The following is a 23,996-nucleotide window of genomic DNA, read 5'->3' as shown; positions in this document are numbered from 1 at the left end:
CAAAGACTATTCTTCCTCCTTTGAATTGCTTCTGCATCTTTGTGAAAAATCATTTGGGCTTATTTTTATGGATCTATTTCTGGATTCTCTGTTCTATTCCATTAATCTGTGTCTTTCTGCCTTGTAATGTTGACTATATAATGTCTTGAAATTGGGTATACTTCTTTTTCAAAATAGTTTTAGCTATTCTAGTTCCTTTGCCTTTCCATATAATTTTAGAAAAAATTCTTATCAGTACCAATAACACAAATCTCAGTAAGATTTTGCTAGGAGTTGTATTGAAGTTTCTTTAAAAAATAGACATACACTTACCCATGCTATACAGAAATCACACTTCAGGACATTTGTCTCAGAGAAATGAAAACTTATGCTCACAAAGGGTCTATATAGACAAATATTTATAGCAGTTTTATTTGCAATAGCTGAAAACTGGAGACAACCAAAATGTCCTTCAAGAGATGAATTGCTAAATAAGTTGTAGTATATCCATCTTATGGAATGCTACTCAGCAATAAAAAGGAACATACTACTAAAAGCCATTCAAAAAGTCACATACTATACAATTCAATTTCTGCAACATTTTCAAAATGACATTAGAGATGAAAAAGAGAATGGCAGTTGTCAGGGCTTAGGAATGGTACCAAGCAAGGAATGGGATGGCAAGGGATAGTGTCAGAGAGAGCTCTTGTGATGATGAAATAACTTTGTATCTTATGCTTAGGTGATGGTTACATAAATCCACACATGTGGCAAAGAAGTATTGCACACGCTGTACCAATGTTAGTGTCCTGGTTTTGAAGTACTTTTCATGCGTTGTGATTGTGCTCGAGTTTATTTCTGCAAAAGTATCACTTATGTTTCTTATTCTGTTTGTGGACATTTTAGAAAAAGATAAAAATTCATTTGGCAAATAGACTTTTATAAATCACTGAAAGGGGGAAAATAGATAATATAAGGGAAATATCGATTTACACAGTTGATACACTCCAAGCTAGAATATTCAGGCTACCTTTTTTTCTTCTATATTAATACATTAGCTTGCTGAAAGAAATATATGTAAATAACATAGTACTTGTATTTCGGCTAAGACTATTTCAGTCAAAGTTCTTGAGTTTAGAAAACTATAGATATAATACTTTTCCTTTTTAAGCTTCAGCTGTTCTAAACTACTCACCAGAGGGCCAACCTACTTGTCTTTGGTGGAATATAAAATGCTTAGAACAGTGCTCATCATGAGATACAAATTATTGTATAGAGCTAAGAATCTCAGTTTTTTAATGGGGTTCCAACAATGAAAATTTCCGCAGTGATAAATATTTGTGCCTGAGTGTTTTTCTCCTTGGACACTCTTTTTCTTGCCATGAAGAATATATTCTCCAGTTTTTGGTCAGAAGCACACTCTCTCCACAGTCAATAATCAGGATAGGAATGGAGTTAACACTTGAAGGAACTTCAAAAATGACAGTTTTCTGATGACAGTTACATTTCAAAAGAAAGCAGCATCTTTAAGATGACCGCAGGGCATGAGTGTAATTTGACTCCTTTGTCCCTTTCCTTTCAGCTTTATTATTTTGGGGTCTTTTTCTACCCTTTTAAAGTAAAGCAATAGGTTGTGCTTGTGTGTGTGTGTGTGTGTGTGTGTGTGTGTGTGTTTGATGCATCCTAAATTCAATCCTTTTTTAGTTCTTTTACCAAAAAAAAAAAAAAAAAAAAACTTTTATTTTTAGACTTCTTATATGTCGTGATAAATATTTCAATTCTTTAGGGTATTTATATTAACTTTTTCCTTTTCAGATTTTCTCCTGTTTCATAGTCAACCAGAACAATGTTCTACGCACATTTTGTCCTCAGTAAAAGAGGGCCTCTGGCCAAAATTTGGCTAGCGGCCCATTGGGATAAGAAGCTAACCAAAGCCCACGTGTTTGAGTGTAATTTAGAAAGCAGTGTGGAGAGTATCATCTCACCTAAGGTATGTTTGATGTTGATATTTTTATTCTTTTTGTCGATCATTGATGTGTAAAATAGAATTCTATAAAATAACTTAAAGTAAGGCATCTGTGTATATTGGAGCCAAAGAGAATCCATAGGTTATCCAGAGTTCCAGTTTGATATTCTCATGCAGATATTTTTATTTGCCTGTAGATAAGCATGAAGTCAGGCAGTACCCTAATATTTTATATTTGGCTTTCTAGAAGTTTTTATACTAAATTATGTGTATGGGTGCTCCTCATTTAGGAATTTACAAAATATTCAAAATAAGAACCCATTATTTAGAAAAGGTTGCAAGGGGCAGATCTGTCTTACCCACCTAGCAGATAGTATCTATAACTTGCTCCATCTAAGCTTCACAGGACTACTACCTGTTTCTTGAAGGTTTATCCCCATCTCAGGACTTTTGTACTTGGTGTGATCTTCTCTTATTTAATTCCTGTCTATCTCCCACTAGAATGGAAACCTCATGAACGTCCTGATCTTATCTGCCTTATGTACTGCTCTGCTCTGTTCCTGGAGGAGCTTTTATTGACATCCTCTGAAACAGTAGTTCACACCCTTGGATTTCACAAATAGTATAACTTAGAGCAGTGGTTGGCAAACTCATTAGTCAACAGAGCCATAGTTTGCGGACCACTGACTTAGAGTAATATAAGATTTTAGTGTTGCTAAAAAGGACCTTTAAAACACAAGAGATACAATTCACCATTAGCATTTCATTGACAAATAGACATGTTGACTTCAAAAGTGTACGAAGGACGCCTGGCCGGTGTGGCTCAATAGTTGTGCCTTGACCCCTGAACCAGGAAGTCACAGTTCAATTCCTGGTCATTGCCTATGCCCAGGTTGCGGGCTTGATCCCCAGTAGGGAGTGTGCAGGAGGCAGCCAGTTGATAATTGTCTCTCATTATTGATGTTTCTATCTTTCCCCTCCCACTTCCTCTCTCTGAAATCAATAAAAACATAAAAAGAAAAGATGTTTAAAAATGTACGAAGAATAATCTCGAACTAAGGGAAGTCCTTAAATATTTTATGTAAATATTTTCTATATATAACATCTGTGTTCTAAAGGTCCTTTCTTATTTCTTGTATTTATACATACATGCACTAATTGTCCTGTTGTAAAAACATTCCAAATCACAGCTGTCTGGACCAGCATTGGGAGCTTCTCTTCTTAGAATTGGCAGTTTGGACATGCTGGCATAATGTGTTAAATAAATAAGAGTGAGGTATTCTCAGAGGATGTTGCAGGGACTTGTTCAGAAAAGTTGTGTGGGAAAGTGTGTTTTAGGTGAGGAAAGTGAGAGTTTATATTTGCAATTAGAGTAAGTTATTAAGTGTCTGCATGTGGAATTTTTTGCTAGTTTTAGAGTTATAGCTAGTGGAATTTATTGAACTTTATTAGAATGAAAACTTGACAGAGGAGAATAAGTAACCTAATAGTCCTACCACCACCTAGAGAAACCGTTAGTATTTTGACGTCTAGACTTTCGCTTGTACATGTATTTTACACATTATTTTTCTCCCTTTTTATGCATGTAAACAAATACTGCATATATTAATATGTTTTCTAACAAGACTGCATTCAGGAAAAGCTGTGTTCCTAGCTCTACCGTCATTTTTTTAAAAATATATTTTATTGATATTTTACAGAGAGGAAGGGAGAGGGACAGAGAGTTAGAAACATCGATGAGAGAGAAACATCGATCAGCTGCCTCCTGCACAACCCCCACTGGGGATTTGCCTGCAACCAAGGTTCATGCCCTTGACCGGAATCGAACCTGGGACCTTTCAGTCCGCAGGCTGACGCTCTATCCACTGAGCCAAACCAGTTTCGGCATCTACCGTCATTTTTAATAGTTGTATTGCAGTGTCATAGTCTCCATCCACAGAACTTAAATACAGAAAAACAGAAACAGACTTGACCAAAATTGAAGCAAGGTAATTTTAATATTCATAAATTCACTATAGAAATACCAATGTGTATGATTGTGGGAGGCTGCTCTATGCTCCTGGGATGTTTTAGTATGCACCATATGCACTGCACTGTCTTACCTTTACAATATTCAAAAGCTCTGAATTCCAAAACACATCTGGCCCCTAAGATTCCAGATAAAGAATTATGGACTTATAATTCATTGTTTTGATTGTATATGACTTATTTTATCAGTCTTTTAAAATTATCCATGTTTCTTTATGAATTTTTGAATTTTAATTCCTCTGGTCTTAATGCAATGCAGTCATTAAAAATTATGATCATGTTGCCCATGTGGCGAGGCTCAGTGGTTGAGCATCGATCGACCTATGAACCAGGAGGTCATGGTTCTATTCCCAGTCGGGGCACATGCCTGGGTTGTGGGTTCAATCGCCAGTGGGGGCAGAAGGCAGCTGATCAATGATTCTCTCTCATCATTGCTGTTTCTATCTCCCTCTCCTTCCCTCTCTGAAATCAATAAAAGTATATTAAAAAATTTTAAAGCAGAAAAATGATGAGTATATGTATACATAAAAGCCTAGAAGGCATACCAAAATCCTAGTAAAGATTTCTCTAGTGGTCAGCAAACCCCCGCTCGCGAGCCGCAGTTTGCCGACCACTACTCTAGGTGGTAGAATTACAGGTTATCTTTATTTTTCTCTTTTTAAAAAACCATTTATTAAACATTGCTTCCTAAGTCTTTGTTCACATCTATAAGTCTTTCCTTAAGATTAATGTTTAGGAATGTAATTGAAAGGCCAGGTAATAAAATTACATTTTAGATTTCTGATAGGCATTAACAATTTGTTCTTCATGGAGATTGTACCAGTTCACACTGTCAGTCAAATTGTATGGGAGCATTATTTTTACCTTTTTATAGGTATGCTTTACTGAGGTAAATTTATGGAAAAGGAGAAATTTAGCACTTTTCTTTAAATTGATATTTGTGGGTAATTAACATGCATAAGCAAATATTGAGGGTGATTTGGCTTAAAAGGACAACAAATTTTTTCATAGTATGTGCAAAGTGCTTTTTACCATGCTAGGGACACTAGAAATAGTATGCACCAACAGCCGAAAAAGAAAGGCATACATAAGGTTCAAGAATAATGTAAAAGATTTCAGAGTATGTGTGAAAGAACGAACCCACTTTTAAGAACCACTTCTAAGTGGATTTTTATTTGATTGATTTTGCTTTATTGTGATAGTATATAAAGATATTTCCCAGGGTAAAGTGATGGTCTCAGAATTTCTAATGTTTGCTCTTGGTGTGTAGTTGAAACTGCTGGTTACTTAGAGCAAGTGTCAGACATGTGGCTCAGTTGCATCTGCGTGTTGTCTCTTCCCTTCCCTGTGGTTGGAACAGCCACTGGCAACTTCTGCAGAGCTTTCCCTGGATATAGATAGAGCCCGTGTTCTTTATTATACCTGTACTCAGCATAAGCTAGCAGCTAAACTCTGAACCAAACTATCCAAAAAGAAAGCCTTTATCCAAACACCACTTGTAAAGGTTCTTAATTCTGGACAAGATAATGGCAAGCATAGGTTTTGGTTTTTCTCTGTCTTCCTTTCTTAGGTGAAGGTGCAGTCAATACTAATTTTAAATTTTCTAAGACCACATTATAAAATATTTTTGCTTTCCATTAGGAGCAGTAAGTCCTGGATTTTTATCACAATTATTATAATTTTAGACACCTAAGAATTTATAGCAGTAAACTTTATAATTTTTGCTGTAACTCATGTCCAGTGGCCATAAATAGCCTGCAAGTCATGATAAATAGAATTCTAGATCCTATAGAGAGGGTATATATAACTTAAAAATAACATGTTTTAGCCCTGGCTGGTGTGGCTCAGTGGAAAGAGCGTTGGCCTGCAGACTGAAGGGTCCCGGGTTCGACTCCGGTCAGGGGCACATGCTCGGATTGTGGGCTCGATCCCCAGTGGCAGCCAATTGCTGATTCTTTCTCATCATTGATGTGTCCATCTCTCCCTCTCCCTTCCTCTCTTAAATCAATAAAAATATATTAAAAAATAACATGTTTTATAAGTAACATAATTTCCTTATTATAATTTAAGCAAATGTTTAATAGCATTCTTTGCAACCTTAGAATTTGCTAAGGTTTTATGATATGATTGTGAAAATGATATGGGTAAGTTTGAGTTCATGTTGTCTTATTCCCTCAAAAAAAATTTTTTAGTAGTGCTTTTGAATCCTTCCATTTACATTGGGTGTTTACTTCTCTCATTCTTTACCAACCACTGCACCTCATCCCACGTAAGCATTGATCAAGATCTACCTTGGAAAAAAAATAGGCTGAGGAGTGTGAAATAAAAGATAGGTACCATTATCCTTTATCAGTATGCTTGCCAGTCAGGTACTAAAAAAAACCTCAGTGAAAAGTGGCTTAAACAATAAGTGAACAGTCTTACTTAATTAGAAGTTTAGAAATAGGAAGGTACTGAATTGGTTCAGCAGTTCAATGATGTCATCCAAGGACTTATCATTCTGAGTTTGTAGGCTTCGTATCCTCATACTTTTGGCCTCACTAGTACAGGGTGACTGCAAGCAGCTCCAAATCCTGCCTGTTTACATTAATGCAGGAAAGGGAGAAAGAAGAGAGGGGCGTTCTAACATAATGGGAAAATCTTTCTTAGAATCTCTCTGATATACTTTATACTTATTAATCTGGCTGAACTGGGTTGCTAATGCAAGAGCAGGCATTAGCAGAGAAGAATGGAGCAATCATCCTTCGAGGCTGGGGACATTTACTTCCCAAACAGAATCAGTTCAGTGAGCCAGCAAGGAGCAATGGGTCTGGATTGGCAGTCAAAAGTACCACATGCTCCTTAATGTGCTCATGGCAACAATCCATGGAACACCATAATTTAATGCCTGCTTCATAGCTACTACCTTCATGTCTGTGTTAAATTCAGTCTATCCTTTTGGGGTACTTGGGGAATTTACAGGTAAAAGCGGTGAAAAATAAAAGAGGTGATTGAGGTAACTTCAAATAAATGATAAAAAATATAAAGAGATAAAGTAAAAACTGCCTACAAATTGAACAAAATACAAGCTTTAAGGTATGATTACCTATAAAACCAGAAAATTAACTTTCTAAATTAGATTAGTATTAATGTTTTATTCACAGGTGAAGATGGCACTCCGAACATCAGGACATCTCTTATTGGGAGTAGTTCGAATCTATCACAGAAAAGCCAAATATCTCCTTGCAGACTGTAATGAAGCATTCATTAAGATAAAGATGGCTTTTCGGCCAGGTATTGTTGACTTTTTTTTTTACTATTATTATTATTATTTTAAATATTGGACTTTCTCATGTTTGGTGTGAAAAAATGCTAAAAAAATTTCTATCTCAGCATGTCCTGTTTTATTTTAATTTCAACACAAAGGGCCCTTCACAGTACAGCAAGGCTGGGAGAGACAGTGGTTTGAGAGAGGAAACCCACTTTACTTTTGTTCTACCTATGTGATTATGACAATCACCCGTTCTTTGTTCTTCCTTTGGAGCTGCCTTTTTCTTTTAGCCCCTTTTGCAGCAACATGTGTAGAACTCGGTAATCAGAGGATAAACTGTTGAAAACCAGTTATATTATTTTTTATTTTTTTTTACATATAGAGCTCAGAAAAGAAAATTGAGGATTTTAATTTTTCCCAAATAATTTTTAAAGCATTGGTGAAATTTTATTCTAATTAAAGTAATCTGAATGTATGAAAGAGATGCCTTATACGGTATTTTCTACTAAGGTTATGTTCTGGTACTTGAATTTATTTTACTGTATGAATAGTGAAATGCTTAAGATCTGAGATTTTATTTGAAAAGTAAATATTTAGGGCAGAGGCTGTGATACTTGGATGATTTGTAACATAGCTAGTAAGGGCATTTTGTTTAAATAACATGATTTTTTTATTTTTGTCTTGAAAGCAATGTATATTTATTACAGACAGCTTGGAAAATATTTTTAAAACTTAAATCTTACTTTCCTTAAAACACCAACTCCTCTTAACATTTGGGGGACTGACTGGTTTGCAGTAATTCCTTATCTTCCTCATACATTTTATGCTTATCTTAAAAACTATTTGTTATGTTCTTCTAAAGACTTATTAGCTTCATGCATAATAGTGCTTTGACTTTTTTTAATAAAGGGAGTAGTATGGCTTATGATTATAGAAAAACAAAAGTACTGTGCTCCAGGGTACTTTACATATGTTATCTACCTTCTAGAATACAACCTTGGGAAGTTATACCCACTTTACCTTTCTTGGATCCCTGGATAATCTTGTGTAGCCAGACTTTGAAGCTTCCCATTTCTTTTCCAGGTGTTGTTGACCTGCCTGAGGAAAATCGAGAAGCTGCCTACAATGCCATTACTTTACCTGAAGAATTTCATGACTTTGATCAGCCATTGCCTGACTTAGAGTATGTCTTTTTTTTTTTTTTTAAATTGTGGACTTCGTCTACAATAAAACATGTTATTGGCTTCTAAATGAACAGTTTTCCTTGGGAATGTTTTGACATTGAATTAACATTTAGCTAAAATATATACTCTTTCATTAAGGATAGGGTAGCCTAAATGGAAGTATGTTTATGTATTTCTAAATAAAACCTAAAAGTGCTTCTATAAGAAAATAGTGTAGAAGATACCAACTTTAATATAGGTAAGATATGAGAGTTCTCATATGCTTAGGCCAGAGCTTATATAAACAGAACAGTTGTCCAGGTATGTGCTTGACATCATGATACCAGCAAACTTGAACTATTGCTTCATGATTTTTCTTCAGGGGAATATATTAAAATCATCTAGTAAGTTTTGGTTTGTTTTGCCGAGCTGTACTCAGCCATAATTTTTGTATTATTTTATTTTAATAAACATAGGGGATAACTTTCTATGACGAGCATGAAAGGGTCATTGTCACAGCACATTTAAGAGGAGAAAGTTGTACAGAGATGACCGATGACCATTATAGCAGAATACTGTAGTATACTGCTTCCCTCCTTAAGTCCTCAATATCCAGCTATCACAACCATGACACTAGAGTGTGACTGGAAGTTTCCAAGTGATTGATTACTACAGTTGACAACCAAGAAACCCTCTATACCAGGGGTGGGCAAACTTTTTGACTCGAGGGCCACAATGGGTTCTTAAACTGGACCGGAGGGCCGGAACAAAAGCATGGATGGAGTGTTTGTGTGAACTAATATAAATTCAAAGTAAAGGAGCGGAGGGGAGAGCAAGAGAACCCTCCGCTCTTTCGGCTCCGCGGGCCGGATAGAACAGCTGAACGGGCCAGATCTGGCCCGCGGGCCGTAGTTTGCCCATGGCTGCTCTATACCAAGTCCCATTTATCTTTAGACAAATTTCTCTGCTTTTTAAAATGGTCTATGACTCCTACTTAAATTTGAGCTATTTTTATTTCTTAATTAGTGCTAGGAAGGCATTATCATTATCTACCTGCTTTACTCTTTGTTTCCTCTTATTATTGTGCTAGAGGCCCAGTGCACATGGGTGGGGTTCAGCCAGCCCACTCCCATTGGGGCCGATTGGGCTGGGCTGATGTGGGGGGAGCCCCCCGCTGTGGGCGGTTGGCCAGTCGGCCCCACCCCCGATTGGGGATGGGGAGGGGGGTGATCAGGGCTGCAGTGTGCATCAAAGCAACCGTTCATTCTGGCATTCCAGTCACTTGGCTTTCATATATATAGATTGTTTTTTTATTTTTTATCATGGAAATTTCTTAGCATAGCTAAAAGTAGGCAGGCTAGTATTGTGAACTACATGTACTGATTATCCAGTTTTAATTATCGATATTGCCACTTTTATTTCATATGTATTTCTCCAACTCACCCTCCAGTCTCCACTGAATTATCTTAAAGCAAATAACACATATCTTATTAAATACTGTAAATAACTCAGTATGTATCTCTGTGGAAATAAGGAATTTTTAAAACATATCCATATCAACATCATACTTTAGAAAACTTAAAGTAATTCCTTACTCTATGTCCAATCAGCGTTCACATGTCCCAGTTGACACACAGGGCCTTTTTTCTTCTAGCTTGTTTGAGTTAGGTCTGTACACAGTCTGCATACTTTACTTGGTTGATGTGTCTCACAGTCTCTCAAGAATTTATACCAGCTCTGCATCTCTCATTTTTCCTTGCCATTTAATTGCTAAACTAACCCAATTATGTGTTTTGAACTATTTACATTCTGAATTTGCCCAATGATACTGCTGACTGGTGTTTAACATTATGTGAGTTTTGTGGTGGTTTTTTAAATTATTTATTTAATATCTTAAAACAATATGAAAGGTTACTTGTTAGAGGAAGAAACAGGTCTCAGAAAAGCCAAGAAACTTTAATTTGTAAATCATTCAGATTCTTGGCCTCCATGTATTACTGTATGTTATAAGACTTTACTAAAGTGTATTTGAAATTTTTTTACAGTGACATTGATGTGGCCCAGCAGTTCAGCCTGAACCAGAGTAGAGTGGAAGAGATAACCATGAGAGAAGAAGTTGGGAACATCAGTATCCTACAAGAAAATGATTTTGGTAATAGAGAAATCACTAGTCACTGGCTATAATATTTGGTACTGCTAGCAATTTAAAAAAGAAAACCAGGCATTTATTACATTCACAATGACAGAATGACTTAAAATTTCATCTCAAGTGTTTTTATTAGGAAAAAAATTTGCCTTCATTTCAGTATATTAAGCATTATTTCCATTTATGCACCAAACTTAGAATTCATTCTTGGCCTACTCCTACTTCCCATACACAATGATAAAACCTGTATATTGATTTGTGTGAAAAGTCTCAATGTTGAAGTAATGCGCACTTTTAAACTATTTATGTTGGAACCAGTTGCATTGTGCATTCTATTGAAGTTCACTATTCAAAACTTGCAGCAAGCCAAATTATTTCTTGATGAAAACCTATTATAACAAGGTTTGTCTATGAATGTTAATGCCACTTAACAGGCATAACTTTTTAGATTTACTTAACATATTTAGGATAACCTAAATTTGGATCTTAACTTTGAATTTGCCAATCTTGTCCCAGATTCAGCTTATGAAATACAGATGTTAAAGATTTAAATTTTAACATTCAAAGATAAGCAAGACTTCAATACGCAAATGTGACATCATCATCATCATCATAAATCACTAACCTTTTTTATTTTGTATCAGTCATGTTTCTCACTTTTTTCAGTTAATGACTAACTAAAATTTATTCAGGTGACTTTGGAATGGATGACCGTGAGATAATGCGAGAAGGCAGTGCTTTTGAGGACGATGACATGTTAGTAAGCACTAGTGCTTCTAACCTCCTGTTAGAGCCTGAGCAGAGCACCAGCAATCTGAATGAGAAAATTAACCATTTAGAATATGAAGACCAATACAAGGATGACAACTTCGGAGAAGGAAATGATGGTGGCATATTAGGTCAGAGTGTTTATTCTAATATAATTTCTTTATGTTAGAGCTATTGCTAATTCTGTGTCTTGAGTAACTCTAGGCATACATGTTTCTGACCATTGGCTCAGTAAACGTTCAGTTTAAATTTTACTAGTTCTTAAAACTGCTCTATTTGTGTTTGATACCTGTGTTAAGTAAATATATTTTAAATAGAGATAAGAACTAGAGAATATAAATTAGGAGTGAGAAATATTTTTATATACTAAGTGTTTTATACTTGAATATACACTACCCTGAAGAGAAACAGATGCAAATTGAATAAAGATTTAAGCTTTTAAATTTAATCCATTAACATAATTGTATTTTTCCAGTGATTGAATATTCTTTTAGCATTTTTTTGAATAAAATTTAAATTATATTTCCTATTTCAGATGACAAACTCATTAGTAATAATGATGGCGGTATCTTTGATGATCCTCCTGCCCTTTCGGAGACGGGGGTTATGTTGCCAGAACAGCCTGCACATGATGATATGGATGAGGATGATAATGTGTCAAGTAAGCATTTCATGTTTAGTGACCTGGGCATAATTGTATGATATCCAGAGAGATATTTAACATAAAGACCACACACTGAAAATATTCAAGCTTTTAATGAACAAACTGTAAATCTTAAAAACAGTGCTTTTGATTGATCACTAGTTCTGGGTCTCTTAGATGTTTAACCCTGTTCCCCGACCCTTTTTTTGGCCAAAGATAAGCAAGACTTCTATAAGCAAATGTGACATCATCATCATCATCATAAATCACAGGGTTTGGTTTGGAGGGACTTCCTCAGATCTAGAGAACTTTTTTCTTGGTACCAATGGGTTTCTTTTTGTTGTTTTCTTTTTTTCCAGTTTTTCAGAGGAATTCTTTCCCCATCTGTAGGGTATATGTTAAATAACCAAGGCTTTTGTGACCAAATTTCTGTTTTTATAGTGGGTGGTGGGCCTGATAGTCCTGATTCAGTGGATCCTGTCGAACCAATGCCAACTATGACTGATCAAACAACACTTGTTCCAAATGAGGAAGAAGCCTTTGCTTTGGAACCTATCGATATCACTGGTGAGCACACATTTGCCTTATAAAACTTACTAGAACATAAGATCCTAGTTCTGGCTGTTGTCCACTAAATTCCTGCTCTCATTTTAGATAACTAGTCTTCTTTCTTCTTTCTCACAGTCATCTATCAGAACCTTTATTTAATTCAAATATAATTTGAGTATCTGAAAGAATATTTTTGCAAGTTGCTGTGAAATATATAGAACAAGTTTTCTGCTAATATGTAGTCTTTTTGGATTCTCAAAATGCTAATAGGTCACATGTGTAACAGGAAACATTAGAAGGTGTTTTACAGTAAAATACAGGACTGGCTAATCAGTTATCTTACAAAGTTCTATGCAGTTGGGCTACAATCTAGGAAAACCTAAAAATACTTCCTTTTTCTTTTTAAATGTGAACTATCAGAGGTTCTAAAAGCAGTGGTCTTATTATATAAGAATATCCTATATAATAAAAGCGTAATATGCTAATTAGACAAGATGTCCTTCCAGGCGACCTTCCAGACGAAGCCAGGGCTGTGAGGGCCAAGGCAGAGGCAGTCGCCACTGCGGGTGGGGGGCCGAGCCCTTTGCACGATTTTAGTGCATCAGGCCTCTAGTTATTATATAAGAAGCATAACAAAACAATTAATTGGGGGAGGGGGGCTGCTGTTAATGAAAGAAGCAGTTTGAGATACATAATTTGGGTGTGAAACTTTAAAATTTGTAGGTAGTTTATGGGTACAATGGGATAGAATATTTGAAATCAGTTACAGTATATTCAAGATAAGTTGTTACTTTTAAATAGAACAAGGTTAACCTTTTGGTTTTTCTTCTTGGGCTCCTGGTTTATGATGAGCACTTATTAAGTACCTGACTGTGTAGGAACTAAAAATGTAACAATGAAACAAATCTTTATCTTCATGGAACACTAATTAGGAGAACATGAATAAATAAAATATGTACTATATTAGTGACAAATATAACAGAAAATTAAAGGAGGTAAAGGAGGTAAACTGCAGTGTTTAAAATAGGCTTTGCCAGCTGTTTTAAGAACTTGAACTTTGACTTTTAGGGAAAGGAACTCTGAGTAGCTGGAGGACAGTTCCAGGCGTCCTCAAACTACGGCCCGCGGGCCACATGCGGCCCGCCGAGGACATTTATCCGGCCCGCCGGGTGCCACTGCCTGTCCTGCTTAGCAGCCAACTCATCCCGGGCCCGCAGTGCGCATAGGAATTTGTTCATAGTTTTTTTTCTTTTTTAAACTATAGTCTAGCCCTCCAACAGTCTGAGGGACAGTGAACTGGCCCCCTGTTTAAAAAGTTTGAGGACCCCTGGTTAGACAAAGGCTTGTCACTCTATAACATCTTTTGAATTTTAAACCACATAAATAATTGTATATAAAAATCTGTGGGGCCCTGGCCGGTGTGGCTCAGTTGATTAAAGCATCATCCTATGCACTGAAGGGTCCTGAGTGTGATTCCTGGTCAGGCTGTATATGGGAGGCAACCAGTCTGTTTCTCATGTCGTGTTTCTCTTCCTCTCCCTAATCAATAAAAACATGTCCTCAAGTGAGGATTTTAAAAAAACAAAACCTATGGGATATAGCATGTATGACAGGATAAAATCTTAAGGAATTTACTTAATCCCATGAGCTATTTTTGTTGTTGTTACCTTCAAAAATTGAGGTAATGCTATATCTACTTTACAGTTCTAGTAAGGTTTAGAAATGAATATACATGCCTGTGATGGAGTTCCAGGTGCATCTGACTGGATTTGGGCTTGTTTCACCTCATCAGGCTGCTTGTACAACTGCCATATATGAATTGTAACTTTTCCAATAAAAATCCTAGTAATTGCAACCATTTATGGAGGACTCAATCTATGCCCAACAGTATTAAGTATTTCACAACCTTTATAAGTGGTTGGCCATATTGCAAATAAGAAAATGAAGAGGTAAGCAAGATGAAGTCAGCTTCTCTTAACTTGAATTCAACTTTCACTCAACTAATAAGGCAACTTAGAACTTGAGCCTAAGTGTGATATGTTCTATGTTTACTGTATAAAGTTACATGGATAAATGTATTGGCTCTTGAATTTACTCATTTTGTACTAAATTCATATTCATTTATTCAGAAAATTTTTACTGAGCGCCTGTTGCATGCCAGCCTCTTTTCTGCATGGTGCTTGGGAAACCTAATTTAAGAGAGATTCTGGCCCTGGCTGGTGTTACCCAGGTTGCTGGCTTGGTCCCTGGTAGGCAGTGTGCAGGAAGCAGCAGATTGCTAATTTCCTTCTCACCTCAACATTCTACCCACCCCCCATTCCTTTCTAAAAATCAATTTAAAAACCTTTAAAAGAAAGAGAAAGAGCCGAAACCGGTTTGGCTCAGTGGATAGAGCGTCGGCCTGCGGACTGAAAGGTCCCAGGTTCGATTCCGGTCAAGGGCACATACCTTGGTTGTGGGCACATCCCCAGTAGGGGGTGTTCAGGAGGCAGCTGATCGATGTTTCTCTCTCATCGATGTTTCTAGCTCTCTATCCCTCTCCTCTCTCTTCCTCTCTGTAAAAAATTAATAAAATATATTAAAAAAAAATAAAATAAAAAAATAAAAAATAAATAAAAAATAAAAAATAAAAAAAAAAAGAAAGAGAAAGAGAGATTCTGCCCTCATGAGGTTTAACTTTCCTAGTGGGTTTGTAGAAAAGCAAGGGATGCAATGAGACCAAGTCTGGGCAGTATGTGTTTTTTTGCTGCCCTCTTGGGAAAATGATTTTCTTTTCTTTTTCATTTCAGTCAAAGAAACAAAAGCCAAGAGAAAGAGGAAGTTAATTGTTGACAGTGTCAAAGAGTTGGATAGTAAGACGATTAGAGCCCAACTTAGTGATTATTCTGACATTGTTACAACTTTGGATCTGGCACCACCCACCAAGAAATTGATGATGTGGAAAGAGACAGGGGGAGTGGAAAAGCTCTTCTCTTTACCTGCCCAGCCTTTATGGAATAACAGACTACTGAAGGTAATACAGTTCGCAGAATTTATTATTTTATATACATTTTGACTATTTTTTAAAATACTTTCAAAACCTTTTTTGAGTAATTTTTGATCAAGTATTTTTCAATTATACAGTTCTTCTTTAAATCACAATATACTGAACTTACCTTGATCTGAAAGATGGTGATGAGTGACACTTGCATTTCTGAAAGATGTAGAATGAATATTCCCTATACAAAAAAGCTACTGGCATTTTTAATAGTTCTTCAATCTCCTCTGATAAACTACTAGTTCTGTTGCTTTATTGTGCACTGTGCTTCAAATCTGCAATCTTTAGATGTTGCTTTCTGGCTAAAACCATATGATAGTTATACTTTTTCTACTGGCTTTATGAAAAGAGGCCCTCTCTGCTCATTTTAGGTTCCAGAGTACTCCAAAACAAGATTCTGGGGCATCTAATGAGTGACAGACGCAGTGTTGATAGGTTGTTATTCTTCATAAGGTTGAAATATGCATAGAACCAACTGATTTTATTTTATTCATTGTATTCTAAACTTAAAGTGTTTCAAAGCAGCAAGACAATGGTAAAACTGCTTTTTATTGAAAGCATGGTCCTATAAAATATTCATCTGAAAAATTTATATTTTTTGACTTGGTCTTCTTACAGCAGTTTTTTCTAAGGAAGTAATTCAAAATATGGAAAAGCCATTTCTTTGAAGATGTTAATTACATTGTTGTTTACAGTTAATTTTTTTAAAAGAAACTTAAAATATTGAAAAATGTTTGAAGTGTGAGATAATATGAGATACATATATCTCCTCGATGGAATATTTTGTTAAAATGATAGGTGATAAAGCACTATTTAAAGCTGTTTGATATAATTCCAGTTGGATTGAGTATTAAGTATCAATATGAAAATAAACTTTAGGCATATGAAAATAAACTTTAGGCAAATAAACGAAAACTTACGTTTTATCTCTGAGTTACAAGACAGTGGATTTAAAATTTTCACTTATTTTGAAGTTTTTAAAAATTTGTTATAATTTTAAAGCCTGTATGTAAAGTCATTTTAAGATGGAATGAACTATGAATATGTTATAACATTAAGCAGAAATTATGCTAATTATATATACACTGATTACAACTATATTAAAACTTATGGAAAATAGAAATGTCGGTGGCGTTTTCGTTAATAAGGTGACTTATTTTATAATAAGTGGCTTTTTTCCCTTAATTTTTTATAGCTCTTTACACGCTGTCTTACACCTCTAGTTCCAGAAGATCTTAGAAAAAGGAGGAAAGGAGGAGAGGCTGATAATTTGGATGAATTCCTCAAAGAATTTGAAAATCCAGAGGTTCCCAGAGAGGAACAGCAACAACAGCAGCAGCAACGTGATGTTATCGGTCTGTTCTTTTGTGATAGTTCCCTGATGACATTTATGTGAACAAGATAATATACTCAACGTTTTTGGACAGGGAAATATATGCCATACTATATTGTGATTGTTTTGTTAGATATGAAGCTTTCTGTTTTCATGATTGGCTGTGTGATAGTCTGCTAAAGGATTATCTTGCATTGGACTGGAGGTGGGACTTAAGGTCCTTTCCCACCTTGAAGTGTATTACAAATTGAGTAATCTTTGTGAAGGAAATTTTATATGGCATCTCCATTAGAGAAAGTACCTACATCTTAGTATTAAAAGTAAATGGGTCAAGACTGTATGACCTTAGTCTTTCCATATGGCCAATTGCAGATGAGCCCATTTTGGAAGAGCCAAGCCGCCTCCAGGAGTCAGTGATGGAGACCAGCAGAACAAATTTGGATGAGTCAGCCATGCCCCCACCACCACCTCAGGGAGTTAAGCGAAAAGCAGGACAAATTGACCCAGAGCCTGTGATCCCGGTAAGCAAGCACCTTTCTCCATCACAATGTTTGTATGTATGGGGTTCTCATCTTAAATCCCTGGTACTACGAGTGTTACTGAGGAAGCCCTGTTAAAGTGTCTTGGTTTAGGCAGAAAATGCAAAGGCGCCTGGGTCCAAAGAGGAAGACTGGCAGCCAAAGGTATGAGCACAATGTGCCTTAAGTGAGAGAAGATGCTCTAGGGATTTTCAGTCTTTCTTCAACATGGCCTAAAGTGACCACCCTTGACCCTGAACTTGGTTCTGGTTTTATTTTTCTTTCTCAAATATTAGTCTAGGGTGAACCTGATAATTCTAGATAAAACAAGAAAAGCAGTATATTGAACCTGTTAGATTCTACATGTATTAAATATTTTGTGAGTAAAGTAAAAAAACTTTCTGCTCGATAGGATTTTTGTACATTCCAGGCCAAGTGTGAACAGACTGTCATTTATCCAGTTTCAGGTGTCTGACCTCTTTATTTTGCTTTGAGCAAGATCGAACTTTCTCCAGTTTTACTGAGAAATAATTAATAACTAACATTGTATTAGTTTAAGGTGAAAAACAATGAATTGATACATGTAAATGTTATTAAATGATTACAGTAAGGCCTGTCCTTTGCCCATTGTTATATTCTTGGCTCTCTTGTTGTAAATTAATTGACCGGGTATGTATGGGTTCATTCCTGGACACTATTCTGTTTCAGGTGCTGGTTTAATCTTTAACAAATATTCTTGCATATCTCCAATAGTAGGCAATTTTAGGCTATCATTAAATGACCCATTAAATAATCAGAGTATACTTTCAAATTGCTGAAAAAAAGCAAAGTAACATCTGGTGGCTACTTCATTCAGACTAGCTACCATTAGGGTCACTAAGGATAAGAAAACTGAAGGACGTAGGTCAGGTTTAAGACTTCTCAACCTTAAGTCCATAGAATAAATAAATGGTTCAGCCTCCATCAAGAGACATTGACAAGATACTCTGCCAGTTTAAGAACTAGTTCTCTGCCCTCTGGTGGTAAGAAGTTGTCTAAAAAGAGCATTTTTCTCTGAGCTCAGGAATAGGAACAGGTGAGTCGATTATTCTAGTACCTCTCCTGGTAATTGTTCCTTGACATTCCTTTGGTTACAGACTTTTTTTTGTTGTTTTTTATATTAAAGCCTGAGAGGAAGGAAATTTAAAAGAGATGGACCTCCAAAATTATCTCTTTTCTATTTGCTGCTATAAGAGCTTCAAGGCTTTTTTTTAGAGCCCAAGTTAGTTGGATAGCCTTAAAGCCATTGTGTGCAGTAATGGTGATAGTAGCAGGCTAATTGAAGGGTTTCTGTACTGCCCTGAATTAAGTTCTGTTTTGTGTGTTTTTTTCTAAAATGATGCTATAGAAAGTTTTGAGGATGTTTGCTATAGAAAGTTTTGAGGATGTTTACCATTTATGTGAGAAATTTGCAAATAAGAAAAACCATAGACTTGTGGAAGTTTTTTACTCCTAAAAAGTGTAAAAAACACTTTCATTCTAGTATAATAAGATAAAGTATTGTAGTTTACAAAAGAAATAGATCCTTTAATGTTGAAGCTTTACTTGTCTGTGAAAAGTTTATTTTTGTATTCTTTTCCATATGAATAGCTGCAAGCTTACTTTTGCTCCCACCCTGTATAATCAATTTTTGGTTGTGAGGAAGTATGCAATATTGCCCTAGTCTTTCCATTTTGAAAACTTGAGCAAATTTAAAAGAAGCCACCCTTAAAATGTGCATCTTAAATTGCCTTATTTTTATTGTTTTTAAGCCTCAGCAAGTAGAGCAGATGGAAATACCTCCTGTAGAACTGCCCCCAGAAGAGCCTCCAAATATCTGTCAATTAATTCCAGAGTTAGAGCTTCTCCCGGAAAAAGAAAAGGAGAAAGAGAAGGAGAAAGAAGAGGAGGAAGAGGAGGAGGTAATATTCTGAAAAAATCCCATTCCACCTTTAGCAAAAATCTACCAGCTTTTTTAATTTTCATATTAGAGATTAGGTTCATTGATGTTGAGCATCAGAGTGATGAAAACATGTTTAAACATAAGCAGATTTTAAACCAAATGTTTAGTGATCTAGCTCATCATTAAGAACATCAAATTGTATGCTCTGCTATAACTCATTGGCTTTTGAAGGACATGGGACTGCCCTTCACTGGTTTTTTTGCTTCACAACTAAATTGCTTGTAGCTGCTTTTATTGTCTTATGGTCAATAGTCAGTTCTTACTATTACTATTACCTTTGGCCTGGAAATCAGATAACCAAACATTTTTCATGTGTGTTTTGTTTTTATTAGACTGGAGTAGGGTGTGACTTTAGATTGAGTGAAGGCTAGAATGACTTATTTTTCAAAAAGTATAGAGATGCTTTAGGAATGGATTTCTTTTTCCGTTAAAATATTTGACCTCAAGAACTTTATTTAGACCTTTATTTTAAACTAGTGGCCCGGTGCATGAAATTCATGCACATTAAAAGGGGATTAATTAGAGGAAATAAATTTAATATTGCTATTTGCCCTTTCTCTATGATAGAAGTGTCAGAGATGAAAGAAAATTAGTAAAATGTATATGAAAACCTTCCTCCTGTCAGTCTGGGGCTCACCATGGAACCCAGAGTCAAGTCCCCGCCCACCCACATGCGCCTCAAAATCACGTGAGACCCAGACCCGGCTGGGCTCCCCCCCCCCCACCCCCAATTGGGATAGATCCAGACCTGGCTAGTCCCACCCTTGTCAAGCCCCGCCGGGCAGGGAACATAGCCTCAGGTCCCCTGGCCCAGCGCCAGGATGGGGGATGTGTCCTGAGGTTCCCCCGTCAAGCCCCAGGAGGGGGGAACAGCCTCAGGTCCCCCCTGGGCGGGGGGCTTGGCCTAAGTTCCCACAACCCAGCATTGGAGGTGTACCTTGAGGTCCCCTGTCAAGCCCCGCCAGGCAGGGGGTGCAGCCTCAGGTCCCCTGGCTGGGTGCTGGGGCAGGGGGTTCGGCCTGAGGTCCCCTAGCCCCAGCATGGGAAACGCACCTTGAGGACCCCGTCAAGCACCGCTGGGTGGGGGGGCACAGTCAGGTCCCCTGGCCTGGCACTGGGCTGGGGGGAGCACCTTGAGGTCCCCTCTCAAGCCCCACGGGGGCGGGGGAGGGCATAGCCTCAGGTCCCTGCTGATTGCTTGTTAAGGCTCCTTATGGGAACTTGGCCTCAGCTGTGGGTGCAGCCATCTTTGTGACAGAGTGATTGTTAATTAGCATAGTCCCTCTTTATTAGATAGGAGGATGCCTTCCAGGTGGCATTAAACGTTATGGATTGGATACATTTCATTAGCACTTAGTGCTTAAGATTTAATGAGCACTACATTGTTTTAAAGCTGAAATTTAGCCTATGAGCTAAAAGTACAGAGCTTCTCTAGCCTATGTACTAGAGTGTGCCATTGCTAAGTCTGTGCTTCCTGTTACGTGTAAAGCTGTTCACTTCTGACTCTTTGGGACGTGGTGATAGTTCTAGTCTATCCTGGGAGCTAGGAGACTCAAGTAAAATATGATGTGTCATAGCCCACTTCTTTTAAAAATACCATATAGACTAAGTACTAGTACTACTTATCTTTGCTAGTTTGTGGCCTCTTCTCTGGTACTGGTCCACAATGAGATTAGGAGTCTGCCAGATTATAAATCACCTAGAATATCATGCTCCAAAAAATAAATGCTATTGATCTCAGCATAAGTTCCTTATCTTAACAGGGGCCAAATAACCAGCAATAGTCCATGGACCATGCTGTATAGAGCACATCTTTGTAGACCAGTACAGAATCTCATATTCAGCCAAATGTTTGCTTGCAGGTACAGAGGACTTTCTTTTGTAACTTAAGACAAACTTCACACTAGATTTAAGTGATTTTTCAGCAGGATCAAATACAATTTTCTATTTGTCAAAATAGTTTAATTTAGAGCTTTCAGGAAATACAGAAATAGAAATTTCATTTTGAAGCAGATTTTTATCAGCTTACTTGTGGGGTCATCTTCATTCAGGATGAAGATGTTTTGGGCGGTGATCAGGATCAAGAAGAAAGAAGATGGAACAAAAGAACTCAGCAGATGCTTCATGGTCTTCAGGTATGCCGGGGCAGTCTTAGAATCCTCAGGAAAGACTTGTGCCATTACTCCCTCAAAAAAAAAGTTACATGCTATAACCAGAATACCTATTACATATTTTAAACTGTTACTTTTCTATGATTAATCTTACAAAGCAGAAGTGTGATGGTGATTTATGGTACGCCTTTGTGTGTCATCTTATTTTTGGTTGAGCAAATTTAATCTCTGAATAATTCAATTTGTCAAATTGTTGTAATGTCAGATGTCACTTCCCTTGGGCCTTAAAATATCAGATAAGATATCTTAAGCATCTATGACATATCAGGGAAGTTGCTCATGTTTTCCCAAAATAAATTCAGAGGCTAGTTGGAATCAGTTGAAATAGATAGAAGTGCTAGATATTATTATATTACATTAGATGTCCAAAGAAAATGAGTCATTTTAATACTTCTTAGATTTATGATTTTCGATATACCATGATCAACTTTCTTTTTACCTTCTTGATTGATGTGATAATCACTCTTACTATTCAGTCTTTTCCCAGCCTCCAACAGAATATACAGTATACTTTTTTCAGTATCCCCAAATAGCATGTTATTATTCAAATTACTTTCATTTTAATTCCTTTTTTTTTTTTCCAGCGAGCTCTTGCTAAAACTGGAGCTGAATCTATCAGTTTGCTTGAGTTATGTCGAAACACAAACAGAAAGCAAGCTGCAGCAAAATTCTACAGTTTCTTGGTTCTTAAAAAGCAGCAAGCTATTGAGCTGACACAGGAAGAGCCATACAGTGACATCATCGCAACACCTGGACCAAGGTTCCACATTATTTGAGCAGCTTAGAAGCATTGTAGCTACTGTTCATTTCACTAGTGTGTAAAAATTGCCCCCATGTGTAGGGCACACAAAACCCTTTAAGAAATTCAGATTGTCTGTACAAAGCATTTTTCTTCATTTTTTCCAGTATTTTAAATTTATCAGTTTCATCTTTAAGGGAAACTGCTTGTATGGATTGTGTTCTGATGGAGAAAACAAGCACCCAAGATTAAACAGTTCAGAATATATGTGTGCAATATTGGCGCATGCAATAATGTTGAATAGCAGTCAAAAGTCAGGATTTTTATATTTGTTCTCCATTACTGCATTGGAAAGGACAACTTGTCAGGAAAAATGTCTGAACTAGGTGTGAATCTTAGAAATTGTCTTTTCCCATCAGTAACACTGGCAATCTTCTTGGTAACCACTGTTCTTTGGGATGGTGCCCAAAACAGAGTGTCCTCAAGATATGTAAAGTGTAATTCCATTATGACCAAGGGGGTGTGTGAAATTGTGTTGTAACTCATCCCCTTCAGTTACAAAAGGATAGGACTATTTTAAAAGCATTCCATGAATCATTTTAATGAACCTTACTATCCTGAAGTCTGTTGTTTTAGTGAGGCTCTGAAATGAGCAGAAATAGACTTTTAGAGTAGAATGAATTTAAACATTTATAATTTTCCAGGAGCTAAAAATCAAAGTTTTAAAAAGATGTTTAGGTATATTGAAGTATTCAGATCATGAAAATAGAAATTGCTATGCCAACTGAAAGGACAAGACTGATGGGAAATCATATACCTGGTTGACTTAACCTTTCAGCAGACAATGCTGTAAAAACTAATGGCTTCTCTGATATTTATTATAAGTTTTATTACTGACCTCTTTTTCCAACACTGTACACTCTGTGTTTGGAACTTTAATAGCTTTGCAACAGAAATCCTGTATCCAGTTTCCTATAATTTAAGTGAAGAAAAAATCCAATAAAGGTTTTATAATTAACAGACCAGATAGCACCAGAAATTATGTGACTTATTATCAAAATGTCTTAACTTTTAGGGGAAAATTACACTGAGAGTTCTAGCTTAAGTGGTGGCACTTTTGTGGGAAAAAAAAAAATCACTTTTGAAACTCAGACTTCAGTGTATACCCAGTAATTTAAAAATTAAGTGAAATGTTTTAAATTTGTGAACGCTTAATCACTGTTTTGATGATTCATTTTCTTGAGAATGGTAATTGTATAAAATTGCTATTGCAGCTTTATTTTCAATATAATGTGCCTGTAAACCATTGATTTTTCTCCCTTTGTAAAAAGACATTGTAGATAATTGAATGTTTGATTATAGAAAGGTCATTAGTTTCTTGTTACACATTTTGTTAGTCTGGTTTTTGTTGCTTTATTGGGTTTAATATTGTTCTTGAAAATAGTTGATGCTATGTTATGTATAACTTTTCTAATAAAAGTTGTGTTATAAGCTGTAAATTTTTGAAGTATTGGTTAAAGAAATTAATCTAAACAAGGCCAACAGAAGGTAAGGCATAATTATCCATGCAAATAGTAAATGAATTTTTCAACATTTCTTAGACTGAATATAAAGAGTAGAATAGTTGAACAGAAGACCTGAAACCATGTGACCTGACACCAACAAATTGCTGCTGCTGAAGAACCTTTGGGGCACAGATATATTCCTGTTAACCCCTAAGTACAT

General features: G+C 36.3%; 1 protein-coding gene across 2 annotated transcripts in view; it reads left to right on the top strand.

Moving 5' to 3' along the window:
• Window positions 1-23,770, top strand: part of RAD21 (RAD21 cohesin complex component) — a 28,881-nt gene extending 5,111 nt beyond the window's left edge. For both annotated transcript variants that reach the window (XM_080646629.1, XM_080646630.1), the window contains exons 2-14: window positions 1,795-1,969; window positions 7,117-7,246; window positions 8,307-8,406; window positions 10,432-10,538; window positions 11,225-11,431; window positions 11,836-11,961; window positions 12,385-12,510; window positions 15,282-15,505; window positions 16,725-16,884; window positions 17,235-17,383; window positions 19,171-19,320; window positions 21,413-21,496; window positions 22,117-23,770. In XM_080646629.1, coding sequence (XP_080502755.1) covers window positions 1,826-1,969; window positions 7,117-7,246; window positions 8,307-8,406; window positions 10,432-10,538; window positions 11,225-11,431; window positions 11,836-11,961; window positions 12,385-12,510; window positions 15,282-15,505; window positions 16,725-16,884; window positions 17,235-17,383; window positions 19,171-19,320; window positions 21,413-21,496; window positions 22,117-22,308 — 1,899 coding nt within the window. In that variant the 5' untranslated portion in view covers window positions 1,795-1,825 and the 3' untranslated portion in view covers window positions 22,309-23,770. The remainder of the gene's footprint in view (window positions 1-1,794; window positions 1,970-7,116; window positions 7,247-8,306; window positions 8,407-10,431; window positions 10,539-11,224; window positions 11,432-11,835; window positions 11,962-12,384; window positions 12,511-15,281; window positions 15,506-16,724; window positions 16,885-17,234; window positions 17,384-19,170; window positions 19,321-21,412; window positions 21,497-22,116) is intronic.
• The last annotated feature ends 226 nt before the right edge of the window (window positions 23,771-23,996 follow it).

This window comes from Plecotus auritus, assembly GCF_963455305.1.
Source record: "Plecotus auritus genome assembly, chromosome: 11".
Lineage (NCBI taxonomy): Eukaryota > Metazoa > Chordata > Mammalia > Chiroptera > Vespertilionidae > Plecotus > Plecotus auritus.
This window is presented reverse-complemented; position numbering and strand designations above follow the sequence as displayed.